Raw genomic sequence first — 14,087 nt, forward strand, 5'->3', positions numbered from 1 at the left:
GTTGGCCTGTTTATAAAGGAGATGACATCTATTTAAGTAATGTCAGCTTGAAACTTAAGAGGTTTTAGTAATAAGGTAATATATTAGGTAAATACAGATGGCAATGCCGCCCCCTCTTCAGGCTGTTTCATGCTCACTGGATGGTGGGCCACTTTTGAAGATTCAGTATTTCTAGTGAATGAGCTGTAGGAATAGTTCATGGATTCTAAGATGCACATCTCCTCCACATTCCATCACCTCTAAAATTGCTGGGAGTCGTGCCCCGCGCAGGTCCAGTTGTCATGGCCCAGGCTTGTGCACACCTGGTCACAGCAGTTTATGGTGTCACCGTTTTTCATGTGCTGAGTTTGATTTGCTGGTTAAAACATCTGCAGAGGGGTTACACTTGGCCCTGCATTGAAGAGAGATGGTGCTGTGTGCACAGAAGGATGGGGGGAAGAGAGCGGCATTTGGATTTCATCTTAACGGAACGGGTAAGCCTCTTTAAGACATGACTGTGAGTCTGCACTTCCTTGCCCACCAGAATCAAGTGCTTTATGTATCCCAAAGAAGGAAGGTCTCTAGAGGTAGATGAGTTTATCATTTCTTGTTTGTTGCTGAAATACATAAAAAAAAACCAGTCAGCCCACCCTAAGCAATAAAACACCACCCCCCAGCTTGCTGAGGGGTGTCTGCAGCTTGGAATAACATCCCAGAGGCAACTCTGACAGCATCCTTGCTCCTGAGGTGTCAGGACATGAGGCATCATTGATGAAGAATTCCAGGAAATCTTAATTTTCTTTTCATGTTTGCACAAGAATGCTGTTGGAAAGAAACCTCTGTCTAATATAAATGTAGAATAAAAACTAGAAGTGCTATAAAAATGTGGGGTCCTAGTTAACCTAGAAGCTTACTTTTGTTCTTAATTTCTTTTACGTTATGTTTAACAGTTATGGAAACAGCGATGGTTAATTTTATGTGTCAACCTGGCTAGATCATAGTATCCATATTTTGGTCAAACACATCTGAATGCTGCTGTGAAGGTGTTTTTAAAATGTGATTAGCATATAAATCAGTAGACCCAGAGTAAAGCAGATGACCCTCCATGATGTGGGTGGGCCTCATCCAATCAGCTGAAGCCTCAAGAGAACAAACTTAGGTCAGCCTTGGAGGAAGGAATTCTGCCTCCAGACAGCCTTCTGCTTCAAGCTGCAGCATCATCCCTTCCTTGAGTCTCCAGCCTACCAGTCCACCCTGCAGATTTTGGACTTGCCAACCCCCATAATCATGGGAGCCAATTCCTTCAAATCAACCTCTGTTACAGATAGGTAGGTAAATAGAGAAAAAATAGAGACATATAGATAGAGACATACACACACACACTCCCTACTGGTTCTGTTTCTTTGGAGAACCCTGACTAATGCAGAGATTCAGGTTTAGTAAACATGGCCGTGGTTCTGTTACCGATCCAAACTTGGGTCTGCTTGCTTATGTGCAGTGAAGCCAATCTACTGACACTGGGTTGTGGTGAAGGAAAGTGCAGCGTTTATTGCAGGAGCCAAGCAAGGAGTCCAGGCAGCTAATGCTCAAAAAGACCTAAACTCCCCAGTGGGTTTCAGGGAAAGGTTTTTAGAGACTGAGTGAGGGAGGGGGGTTGCGGAGTGTGTGATCAGCTTGTGGACATTCTTCTGATTGGTTGGTGACGAGGGAGTCAACACCATCAACCTTCTGGTTCCAACTGGTCTGGGGTCTATGTGCTTGTGGGCAGCATACAGTTAACTTCTTCCACCTGGTAGAGGTTTCATTACCTGCAAAATAGCTCAAACGACATGGCTCAGAGTATTATCTATAGCTCTTGACTATAGAGCTTTGACTTTGTTTAATGGCTAAACTATTATTATTTTGGTTTGCTTAACTGTTTCCTTTCTTTCTGCATTTTTTTCACTTCTCTGATTAAATTTACTCTTTGGAAATCAGGGAAGGCCTAAGAAGCTAAGGTTTCTCTGCAGACAAGAGACAGGCAGAGGACATGGGGGTAGAGGGTGTCTATTCAGCGAAGGCCCCATGGGGTCCTGCTCAGTTACAGTTCCTGCTCTGAATCTTGTTGCCTTTTTTTCCCATTAGTTTGGATATCATTAGTTTATTATAAAAGAGAAACATGGAAATTATTTACATGATGAAAGTTTTCAGAACTTCAGTGGAATGGGCAGCTAGCTTCACGTGATGCCATTTCAGTAGTGACTTATTTTAGTCAACGTATTTTCCAAGAATGTCACCACCTCTAAGTAAGAAATAATCCTTGTCGTCTAGAACTACTTTGGTGCCTCCATATTCTGGGAGGAGAACTTTATCTCCGACTTTCACACCAGCTGGTTGAATCTCTCCACCCTTTCCTTTAGAGCCCGATCCAACAGCTACTACTGTTGCTTGCAATACTTTTCCTTGTGATTGTTTTGGAAACATAATGCCTTCTTTGGTTACAGTTTTGGCTGCACTTCTTTCAGCTAATACTCGGTCAAAGAGGGGAAGAAACTTTCTAAATGCCTGTCCTGCCGTGACTCTGGTTGCCGCAGTTCGTACTCTGCTCCCTAGCCGCCGCCACAAGGAAGAGACCCTCCTGTTGTATTTTGTGCAGGCTCTCCAAGGCTCATCTCGGCCTTCAGTGAAATGTGAACGATGCACCGTCCTCACGGGGTTATCTTGAGGGTTTCGGGAACAAGACTGTTAAAGCATTTGCCCAGGTGCCAGGCTTGGAGGAAGAGGGAAGAGCTCGAAGCTCCGTGCAGGGGAAAGCACTTAGCACCACTGGCTGCATTCAGAATTCTGTGTGTCCTAGGAGGCTTACCTACGAGTACAGAGAGGTCAAACTATGCCCCATGTTGCCCAGCGGTGCTCCCAACCCCAGTGCTCTGTAAAGGCGGGTGAGGAGGCACCCTCTGTGGGACCTGCCTGGGAGGACAGAGGAAGTTAACAGGAATCCCAGCCCACTGTTGTCCCCTCTCAGAAATACTAGAGAGATCAGCCAGTCCATAACTGTGTGTGTCATAGCTCCTCCTCCTCCTCCCTCAGCTCTCCCTCACTCTAAAGCCTCTGTGGAGCATAGTAAACCTATCTCCCCCAGGTCGGCTCTCTGGCTGAACCCCTGAGGGTGTCTGAGCCCCATGTTACGATACTGTTCTGAGCAAATGAAGTGAAACCACCTTGGTGCTAAAAACTGCAGTCAGCCCTCCTCCAGCTGAGCATCTGGTAGACTGGAAACCTCAGGTACCTTGGGATCACCCACTGGCTGGGAGAGGCCCCCAGCAAAGCCTGTGCATGCATCTAGGATGAACTGCGTCCTCCTGTGTCACTCCTCGCCCTGGGATGAGAAGGAGAGTGCAGATCTGAATTTGTGTAGATTTCTTTTAGTCCCAAGTTGCCGTTTTCAGGGATAGTCTCATTTTCAGTCTGAAAAAAAACATAATGAACATAACTAGATTGTATTATCATTTAAAAGATTCATAACAGCAGTATTTTTAATCTTCATTTTTACAGATCTTTATTCAATATCAGAACAATGACTAAACTCTGGAGAGAAAAGAAATTAGCTGTTATTTCAATGAACCTAAATAACATTGATTTTTATTTTTCAATTAAATCTTGAGTAAATTAATTCATAGATCTGGGTTGCCTATAAACCCTAAGAGAAGCAATAACATTTTATTTACTTGCAGGTTAAAATGGTCTCTCTTCTCATGAAACACTCACTCAAAAAGCCAGAGTAGGTTCTTACCCAGGACACCCAGGGAAGGGACATTCCCTAGCCAGTAGGCTAGGGGGAGAAGAGGCTGTTGAAATGATTTCCTGATTTCCATTACTCAGTTGTAAGTTCCATGAAGGCAGGGTTTCTTTTTTGGTTTGTGTTCACTGCTCCATCCCCAGCCTTTAGAACAATGCCAGCTAGCACTTAGTAGGTGCTTAATAAATATTTGGTGAATGAATGAAGCAATCATTTATCATTTATAGTTTTCTCCCATTCCCCCCCATCGTATACCAGTAACAATGGGCACTCAACAAAAATAGGAAGTGACCATTTTATATTAGAATAGGTGTGTATATCACTGGGATTATTACATTGCCTTGTGCATGGTGAGATAGAGTTATTAAATAATCTCTTTAAAGATCTAGCTGTCAGTGTAAAGTTACTTTGCCAGATATTAAGGCATACCACAAATCTCTAGTGATTAAAAATTGTGGTCTTGTGCAAGTACAGACAAATGGACCCACAGCACAGAAGAAGGAGCTCAGAAACAGACTTCCATAGGACAGGAGCTTAATATACGTTAAGGTGGAACCACAAATCAATAAGGAAAGTTTCTGTATAGAAACTCTCCATAGAGGGAAATTTGAATATAGAGAAAAAGGAAACTGGATCTATACCAAACACCACATACAGAGGTTAAAAAGACTTAAATGTGAAAGATAAAATTATAAAGTTAATTGAAGAAGGTTTAGCTGTAGGAAGACTTAAATGAACCTGACGAGCACAAATTATAAGGCAAAAAAAAAAAAAGAATTTGATCACATCAGAATTAAGAATTTCTGTTCAATGAAAGTGACCTTGGATAGCACCCACAGTAAGATGACATTCTGGGGGGAATCTCACCAATTTCGAGGAACAATATGCAGGGAACCTCTTCCAAATCAACAGAAACGAAGAAAAGCCCAGATGGAAAAAAGGGGAAAGTATCTGTTCAGGCATTTTACAGGACAGGAAAATCACAAGGTTAAAAAGCAAAGGAAAGATGCTCCAAATCATTTTTAATTAGAGAAGCATGCATTGGAGGGCAACTGAATGGCCTTTTGTAAGTGACAGGGAGATGGTGGTAAGCCCTGCACTGGTAGGTCTGGTCACAAAAACAGGAAGACTTAAGAAAATGACACCTCCCTCCCGCTTCCAGAGCTGTGATTTAATAGTGACAGAGAATGAGCAGGAAACATATGTCATTCTGTTCATAAGAGGCAGAGACAAGAGTAGGGATGCTTTCTAGGAAGAAGGCAACAGTGGACCATGGAGGGGTAATGGAGGACGGTAAGCAGAGAGGCCAGGGGAGACTAGGGCAGGCAGGAGGTGACCCTCTGTCCCAAGGGGAGCCGTGGAGGCTGGAGGGAAGGGAGATGTTGGCCTTGGTCTCCCCCAGGACCCCCGCAGCCCAGCAGCTCCCATGCCCCCTCCACTCCAGGTTGGTGATCCTGGTGGATAACAGCCACCACCAAGCCAGAATCAGCTCAGAGGGTGGGAACTGAAGTGACTGAGGTACCTGATGGATGCCGGCAGGGGAAGAAGACAGATCCTACCCCAGTTTATCAGAAAGGGCGTCCCTGGCTCTTCCTGGAGACTTGCTCGGAAAAGCTGGGAAGCTGAGCTGAGATGCAGAGCCGCGCAGGTCCTCTGAGTGCCCTTGTGGGCAGGAGGTGGGGTGAGGTAAGTCAGTTTGGGGGTCATTCTCAGTGTCCACGTGCCACCTGGCCCTTCGCATTGGGTGCGAAGTCTGTGGTGCTTTCTGTGGAAGGTGGTTAGAAGAGCCATCCTGCGTGACTGCGGCAGGGTTATTCCGAGCAGTGCAGGACAAGACCCCTGGCGCTGGCCTCTGTCCCCGCTCTGCCCCTGGGCTGTTGCTCCCAGAGGAAGCCCTGCCAGTGTCGCATCATTGGGGCCCTGTGAGTGTTTCCTGAGCATTCCTAGGGGCCAGCCACTGTCCCGCGTGGGCTCTGAGGCCGCAGAGGTGAGCATGCCCACATCCTGGTGGGGAAGACGACACATAAACAAGGAAATGATCTGGCGGTGATAACTGCGGTGCAGAGAACTGAGGGTGGTGTGGCAGAGAGAGCCTGGCCCACTTCAGCCTGAACGGTCAGCAGAGTGTCTCAGAGGAGACCTTCAGGGTGAGACCTGTACCAGGGGGAGGAGCCAGGCAGTGGGAACAACAGATGAAGGAAGCTCCAGGTTAGGACCCAAGGTGGCCAGCTGGTCGGCGGGGCGTGGGGCCCGGGATGCCGGGGAGGGAGGCAGGGCTGAGCAGGACAGGCTTTTGTGAGCCTGGCCATGGAGTTTGGGTTTCAGACACTGGGAGGTTTTCAGTTGGGGGTGATGAAATCTGGTTTTTGCTTTTTAAAAAAAGTCACTGCCTGCTGTGTGGGGCTTGGATTGTAGTCAGGTAAAGGATGCAGGGGTATCAGGCAGTGGGGCAAGAGATATTAGGAAGTAGCCAAGGTGGGGACATGGAGGCCACGAGAAGGGGAGAGATGTGATGTGTGTTCTAATCTGCCCACTGGCTGCATGTAGGGACGGAAAAAGAGAAGAAATCAGGAAGGCTTAGGTTCTAGGCTGGGAAGCTGGGTGGCTGCCGGTGCTGTTTATTAAGCTGGGGAGGGAAGAGGAGGGGTTGGAGAGGGTGTGGGGTAGGAAGTGAAGAGGTCTGGCCGGGTGAGGCTGGGTTGGAGTGAGTGGAAACGTCAGGAGGGCAGGCAGACACAGAAATCCAGAGTCACAGGGAGATGTCTGAGCTGGAGGTAGGGCTGTGGCCTCCTCTGCGTCGCACAGGTGCTGTTTAGAGCCTTCACGTATGAATGCATTTAAGGAGAGTGTCGACGGAGATGGAGACAAAGAGCATCCCCGGCCGAGCCCTGCGCCCCAGGACCTTTGTCCTTGGGAGCTGGAGGGGAAGGACGAGGCCCAGGAGAGCTGCAGGAAGGCAGGTTTCAAACGGGGTAGAGGCCCCCTCTGTGGAATATTCTTGAAGGCCAGTTAATATAAAATCCACTTCATGGCAGATCATAGGAACACATGTCAGCCTGGTCAACACAAAGCCGACTAGAAAACCTTTTAGCTGCTGGGTTACCTAACTCCCTCATCATGGGCCCATGTCACAAATACCCGTTTAGGTAAGCTTTTCCTATTCTACAGACTAGAAGCAGAGATGTGACTTGCTTGACCCTCCTACTCAAAAAGAGGGGCAAAGCAAGAAAACCAAAAAATAAGATGAATGATGGAATAGAAAATTTGGAAAAATCCCTAATAAATCATTAATTTTGTATATTTAACAAAATCCAACTTCCTAGGGACCAAGTGACTCACCTAAGATGACGGCTCGTTGTCAGGTCAAGACTAGCAATCAAGACTTCTCCCTCTCAGCCCACTGTTTCCACCACGAATATTCTGGGAAAAGAAGTCACTTTGTATAGTAGTTTGTGTTTGTTAATCCTAGACTCCTACTTTGTCCACTGTACATAAAACAGACAAACAATAAGGTCCTACTCTTTAGCACAGGGAACTATATTCAATATCCTGTAATAACCTATAATGGCAAAGAATCTGAAAAAAATGTATAACTGAATCACTTTGCTGTATACCTGAAACTAACACAATATTGTAAATTAATTATACTTGAATAAAAAAAAAGTCACCTTGGTAAATGTCCCAATTCTCTGATTCTTACCCCTACTTACATAGAGGACCTTGACCTCTGACTCTGTCTCCTTGAGACCTTCCCTCGGGCAGTTCCATAAAGGGAGCACCTCTTCCTGCAGGCTTGGTGCCTCAAGGCAGTGTATGCTGCCCCCAGGCTGCCATTAGTGGGTTGAGGGCAGGTGGGCCCAGAGGGCTCTGCAGGCCACAGGAGTTAGTTACATTGTCTGAGTTGCTGTGAGACATAGGCTGGAAGGCAGCTGAGCAGTGGAGCCAGTTGCAGCCCCCCAGCGCCCTCATCCCAGGGTCCCAGATGGAATTGTGCCCTCCCCACACACTCAGACTTGCGAGCTGTTTTGTGCTTTCTCTTCTTTTTTTAAGATTATTTAATGCCTTCCTCCCTTCCTTCCTTCTTCCCTTCCTTCTTTCCTTCTTGTTAGAGGATTTCTTTGAGTCTTTGAGTCAAGAGACCTGGGTTCCAGTCATGGCGTCCCCTCTGAGGTCTTCAGGGTTCTCATCTATAAAACGAAAGCTTTAGGGTCCCAAACCAGCAGCATCAGCATCACCTGGGAACTTTCTAGAAGTGCACATTCTCAGGCCCTCCCAGCCCTCCTGAATCAGAATCTCTGGGCATGGGTTCAACCACTTGGTTTCCACAGTCCCTGCTGGTTCTGACCACCCACCCACGCAGCCACCGCCATGGTATCAGAGGTCCCTGGCCGCTATTGGCCCCGGTCTATCTGGGAGGGATGACATTCTCCATCTCCCAGGGATGCCGAGTCCACACGGCAGTGGTGCTACACCTCCACATGGTGGAACCTTAGAATCCAGAGATGCATCCGGCTGTGAGGACTTTAAATTGTACCCTCACCCTTTCTCCCAGCTGTTGAGAATCCTCAGACTGGATGGGACCTGGGAATGAAGTCTCCCGGCCCTGGCGCCAGTAGCTCTAACTGCATGAAAATGGTGTGGAGGCAAGGTTGGTGGGCTATAACGCAGCAGCACTGCTTTTCATAGTTTTACCTCTGTCTTCCTCTGAAACACAACTACTGGTGTCCTTTTGCAGATATAATTGTGACAAGGAGAAGAATAAGGATGGCATTTTCTGCTCCCTTTTCCCACCTGCTCCCCACCCCCTATCCCACCACCTTCCTCTGTGTTGCTCTGCTCTGGGGCCAGCTGTGCTCATCAGATGGATCTGAGAAGTGGAAGAAAATAAGTGGCTGAAATCATTCATATTCGAAACAGGAAAAAGCTTCTGCTGAATGAAAGACTGGAGCAGCCAGCAGAGAAGAGGAGGAAGGGGCCGGGGTCATGAGGAGACCCAGGCAGCTGACTCAGTTGGGGAGTTTAGGGCAGTGGATAAGCCCCAAGTCATGACATGGGCTCACAGTGTGTGCAGCGTGAGTCCCCATCCCTGGTGACCCTTAGGGAAGGCATCCACTCCCAACTTTCTTACAGAAAAGCTGAGACCATCCAGTCTCAGGGTTAGGGTTAGAGTTAGGGTTTGCGTATCTTTTGAATGTGCTGCCTATTGAAATCATCATCAGGGTGTGAGCAAATGTGTCCAGGACTTTTGAGGTTGTGATAAGGGGCCTCAATAACACCAGCCTAGGTGGGGAGAATATGCATTTGAAATATGATTCATGGAGAAAGACAAGTGTGTTGTCCTTATTCCTATGTCTTTTAGTTTCAGAGAGTTCATGTAAATAGTGGCCTTACTTTATTTTTTATTTCCAAAATTAACATTTAGCACTAGAAACATTGACACCATTGACGTTTTGGGGGGGATTACTCTCAGACATCTTGGGAGCGATTGTGTTTCTTGGGGAACACCACAGCAGGCCAGGAAACAAATATTCCCACTTGTTTTTATGTGAGGCTGAATATGATTCTGATTCCAGACAAAGTTCCCAGCAGATCTCTTAGTTTCTACCGCATGTGGGGAACGACGTGGCTTCGCGATGTTTAGTGTTTCTTATAGTGAACACTTGTAGATATTCTTTGTAACCTTCACTCAGTGTTTAATTGGGAGTATCATCCCTGAGAATCTCAAAAGTTTGAAATTCACTTCCAACCTCCTTAAGACTTCAATGATGTCAGAGATCTAACTGGGTGTAAGAGATGGTCATCGCTGTATGACAATGGCCAGAGAGACTGGAGAGAATAGAATTTGGAGTTGGAGTCCCTGGGTTTCGTAATTGTATGGCCTTGGAAAAGTCACTGAATGTCCTTGAGCCTCTGTCTGTTCATGTGTAAAATGTATATAAAAAAGAATCCCGGAATATTGAAGATGGAGCAGTGGAGATGATATGAACAAGCTCTGCGTAAACTACAAAGGGCCCTGCAAATCTGGGCTCTGTGCTGTGGATGACTTTGGGGCTCTCAGCACCTCTGTTCTAAGGATGCCCTTCCCTTCACCTCTCATTGGTTCATGTGATAGAAACGGCCCTGTCCCTGCACCCCAATACCACTGGTGCCACTACCGCAGTTGATTGACAGGTGCCTCACCCACGCCAGGGCCGACATGGTCCTAGCTGTGGACTGTTGATGACTGACCCAAGGAGGGTACCTGAAAGGCAAGGCATTCTTTCCTGGGACCTTGCACATGGTTCTTCAGGAGAGTCTTCTCTTCATCAATAGCCACTGGGATGGAAAAAATGAGAGGCAGAGATGGGAGTTGAGAGAACATCATTTGGGTACCTTATAGCATAACATTGGTTCCTGCCCCGTCTGGGGCCCAGATCGCTCCTGGCTCTGAGAGTCAGTTTCACCAACTCGTGTGGGTTTCCATAACTGCAGTCCAAAAAGCCCTTTGGCATGATGACACCTTCATCAGGCACATTAGTACAAAGTCTTTTCTGTATTTCTTAGGGTCTGACATCAGGTTTAATGCATTAATACAAGGAAGAGAAAATATAGGTATAAATATTGGAAAGGCAGAAACAAAACTTATTCTTTGCAATCAGTTTACCTAGAAAATCAAAGAGAACCCATTCATTCACCCAGTTATTAAAAAATGAATTCCTGGGCTTCCCTGGTGGCGCAGTGGTTGAGAGTCCGCCTGCCGATGTAGGGGACACAGGTTCGTGCCCCGGTCCGGGAAGATCCCACATGCCACGGAGCGGCTGGGCCCGTGAGCCATGGCCGCTGAGCCTGCACGTCCGGAGCCTGTGCTCCGCAACGGGAGAGGCCACAACAGTGAGAGGCCCGCGTACCAAAAAAAAAAAAAAAAAAAGAAAAAAAATGAATTTCTGATTATTACTCTGGGTCTGGCATTGTGGAATGACAGAATGATTATTCAGTATACTGTCCAACTACAAGATACTGTAATGATATAACAGTAGGCTTTTAGGTTAAATAAAGCATATTACAAATTCTTTGATGTTGGACAAGGCTTGGGCCATTATTGGGGGATGCCCTGTATTCCATAGGGTCTTATGCCGGTATGAATTCCCTGATTTCTTCTAAGGATTGAACCATATCTAAAGATCTTCCCATATTGTGTTCATGGGAGGGATTTTGCACTGCTGTGAATTCTATGCTATGTGTGACATTGCCTGCCATTTCTCTAAGCCTCTCTGCATTATCTTTACTCAGAGGGATTCTCACCATTCTGACTTCTGTGATATACTTTGAGGCTTGAATTAAGTCTAAAGAACTTCCTACATTTTTCACACTCAAAGGTTTCTCAGCAGTAGGAGTGCTCTGATTTCCAGCAAGTGGGTGCTGTGCACTGAATGCCTTCCCACACTCATCGCAGTCACAGGGCACCTCTCCAGTATGAGTTCCAAGAGGCTTCCCACATTCCTACAGCCATTGGGTCCTCCTCCGTTATAGGTGCCCTGATGCAGGGAGGGAAATGTACATTTTCTTCACATGGTCATCTCTCCATAGCTGATTAGCTACCTAACTCCAAACTTGGAAAATTTATCATTCCTATTAGAGAACCAAATCCTTTCCTGCTGTGTCCTTTAAGAACTCGGTTTCAAGGTAACACATAGCTTCACTTGCTAAGCCAACAAATGCGTGCTGTCTTCTTGTTCCTTCCCTCACAACCACCAAGGGTTCCTTTTGTTACTCCAATAATGCAATCACATCTGGCTTAGAAAACACAATGTCCTGCCTTGAGATCAAGCTACTTGTTTCCGTGACCACGTGGTGGTGGACCTTCTTGGGAGCAAGGTCCAGACAACCCTACGGTTCCTGCAGGACACAACCGCCATGCCTCTGCATGTCACGGATCTCTGTGCCGTGGTTTCCCACCTGCAAGGTCTGATCAGTCCTCCTTGGGTTTCTCCGGTTGGAGAAGCATCTCTGGAGCCAAATATCTATGTTTAGATGTAAAACAACATTTTCCCTCCTCCTTGAGGTCCTTCTTTTAGAGAACAGCAGGCCTTATGCATGTAACAAGATGGAATGAGGAGGGAGGCTGGGCCATCTCTGACATCAGTCCAGGGTCCCAGCTCAGAGCTCTGGTGATGTTGTGGTTCTGAGCCGCGGAGTGGCTCTCTCAGAGCTCTGCCAAGGGGTCCCTTCTAGACCTCCCCATCCCAGAGTGAGTTGGCTCTACCTTTTTGCTAGAAAGCTTCATTGTCAGACCCACTATCTGACTTTTTTCTTGAGGACATTTCTCTGCTGCCACCCACGTGGTTATGAAATGCGGTGATGGAGGAAGCAGCAGGGCACAGAGAGGAGCCACGGGGTGCAGTGACACACCCCACAGCGGTGCACTCGCACAGGATCCTGGGTCACCTGTCTCGCAGGCACCATCCACCGCTCACCACTGCACCCATAGCTGAGGCGACATACCCCAGCCTTGAGCCACAGCCCCTTTCACTGGCTCACCCACCCTCTGTCTGGCTCATACAAGAGGAGGTTCTTGTAACATGATTCCTGTCCAAGCTCCAGGCCTCTTTGCCTTCAGTGCCCAGGCAAACTCAGAAGGTATTGTTGGAAGATAGAGAACTTGCCGTACTAGATAAAAACCTTTGTTTTAAATAATAATAGTAGCTAATATTAATTGAATGCTTATTCTGTACCTAGCCCTGTTTCGTGTGTGTTACAGAATGCATCACTGAATTTTCCGATCTTGCCCCACTTTATAGATGAGGAAACTGAAGCTCAGTAAGATTATGCTGTTTGTTCAAAGTGACACCTAATATGTGGCTTGAATAGGGCAGCTTTCACTGCTACGTACACATACCCAAATGTCCTGGCTCAAGCGCAAGGGCATTCTTAAGTTAATTTGTTTTCTGTTCTATTTTTGTGGTTGTGTTTCTGTAATTCTGACTGATGGTAAAGAGGACAAAGGCTATTGGTACATTTGGTGCTATTGTCTGGATTTGTGCAAAGGCACCACCTTTGCTTTTCACCGTCAGTGTCAGTACCGTGAAAAGACAAACACCAACTTAGAGTGATTGCTTTGACTTGTGGATCCCCTGGAAGGGTCTTGAGGAAGCTCCGCTTTGGGGTTCTTTCATGGCCATTGAAGTCCAGGTCCCTGGGTGCTGGACACATCATCCCCTCCATACTTGCCCACAGCCAGTGTCTGTTAAACTCAGCTTTTTCATTTCCTGTTTTCTAGCAGCTGGGGGTTCTGCCTTTTTTCCATAGTCTTTAAGCACTTTCTCCCTGGGTTTCCAGAATGCCACAGCGTTTTGGTTTCTCCCCAGCTCAGTGGCCACACTTTCCCAGCCCAAGTGTTGGTTCTTGGTATTTCCTCGTCCACCTGACCTTCAGATGTTGGAGTTCTTGCAGACTCAGTCCAGAATCCTTTTCTTTTTTTTCTTTTTTGCGGTCTGCGGGCCTCTCACTGCTGTGGCCTCTCCCGTTGCGGAGCACACGCTCCGGACGCGCAGGCTCAGTGGCCATGGCTCACGGGCCTAGCCGCTCCGCGTCATGTGGGATCCTCCTGGACCGGGGCACGAACCCGTGTCCCCTACATCGGCAGGCGGACTCTCAACCACTGCGCCACCAGGGAAGCCCGGAATCCTTTTCTTTTTAACTCAACTCTTGTTTGGTGTCTCAAGACCCGTGGCTTTCAATGCTAGTTTTGTGCAGATTCCCAAAGTTATCCCTCCACTCAGAACTGTCCTCTGTGCCCCGGGCCAGCGTGCTAGTCACCGGGGTGACATCCGCACGTCAACGTGGGGTTCCAAAGGGAGCTCTGTCTGTCGGCCAGCTTCTGCTCCAGGCCTCCCGACGTTCAGAGATTTTGGATTCACACGTAACACCTGTCTTTCAGCACAGCCAATCCATCATGAAGTCATGAGAAGTTATTTCTAAATTTACCTGCTTTCCATTGTCACTGCCCATCTGCCAGTCAGGTCCTCAGGCCCCTTGCCAGGACTGTTGCTGTCACTGTCTGCCTGGTCTGCCCTGCCCCACACCATCCCCCAGCCAGGGCCCCTACTCAGGCCCTCCCTGTTCACCACTTCTCAGGCTTCCTGCCGCCCTGCCTGCACCCACGGGGCCCTGTCCCTCACTTTCTGACCTCACCTTTTGCCTCTTTACCTGCCCATCCAGATCCAAGCACATTGATCTCTGGTGGACTCTGGGGACAGACCCAGCCTTTGGCCCCCTCTGGGCTTTCTGTTTGTGGTTATGAAGTCCCTTTGGGCCTCATTTCAGTGAGCAGCTCTGCAGCTAAGCTCCTGCA

At 47.6% G+C, this 14,087-nt stretch overlaps 2 protein-coding genes across 2 annotated transcripts in view; one reads left to right on the top strand and one right to left on the bottom strand.

The window, feature by feature from the left end:
* The window catches only part of OTUD7A (OTU deubiquitinase 7A), a 382,271-nt gene that overhangs the window by 83,265 nt on the left and 284,919 nt on the right, over positions 1-14,087 (top strand). The gene's annotated exons all lie outside the window — the stretch shown is intronic.
* On the bottom strand, positions 2,158-9,955 carry LOC307182372 (10 kDa heat shock protein, mitochondrial-like; the record flags this gene model as incomplete). Its single annotated transcript, XM_079913610.1, has 2 exons — positions 2,158-2,678; positions 9,898-9,955. 2 exons carry the CDS (start codon positions 9,953-9,955, stop codon positions 2,227-2,229), a joined length of 510 nt encoding a protein of 169 aa, XP_079769736.1. The 3' UTR covers positions 2,158-2,226.

The sequence above is a fragment of the Stenella coeruleoalba genome (assembly GCF_951394435.1).
Source record: "Stenella coeruleoalba genome assembly, chromosome: 2".
Taxonomy (NCBI): domain Eukaryota; kingdom Metazoa; phylum Chordata; class Mammalia; order Artiodactyla; family Delphinidae; genus Stenella; species Stenella coeruleoalba.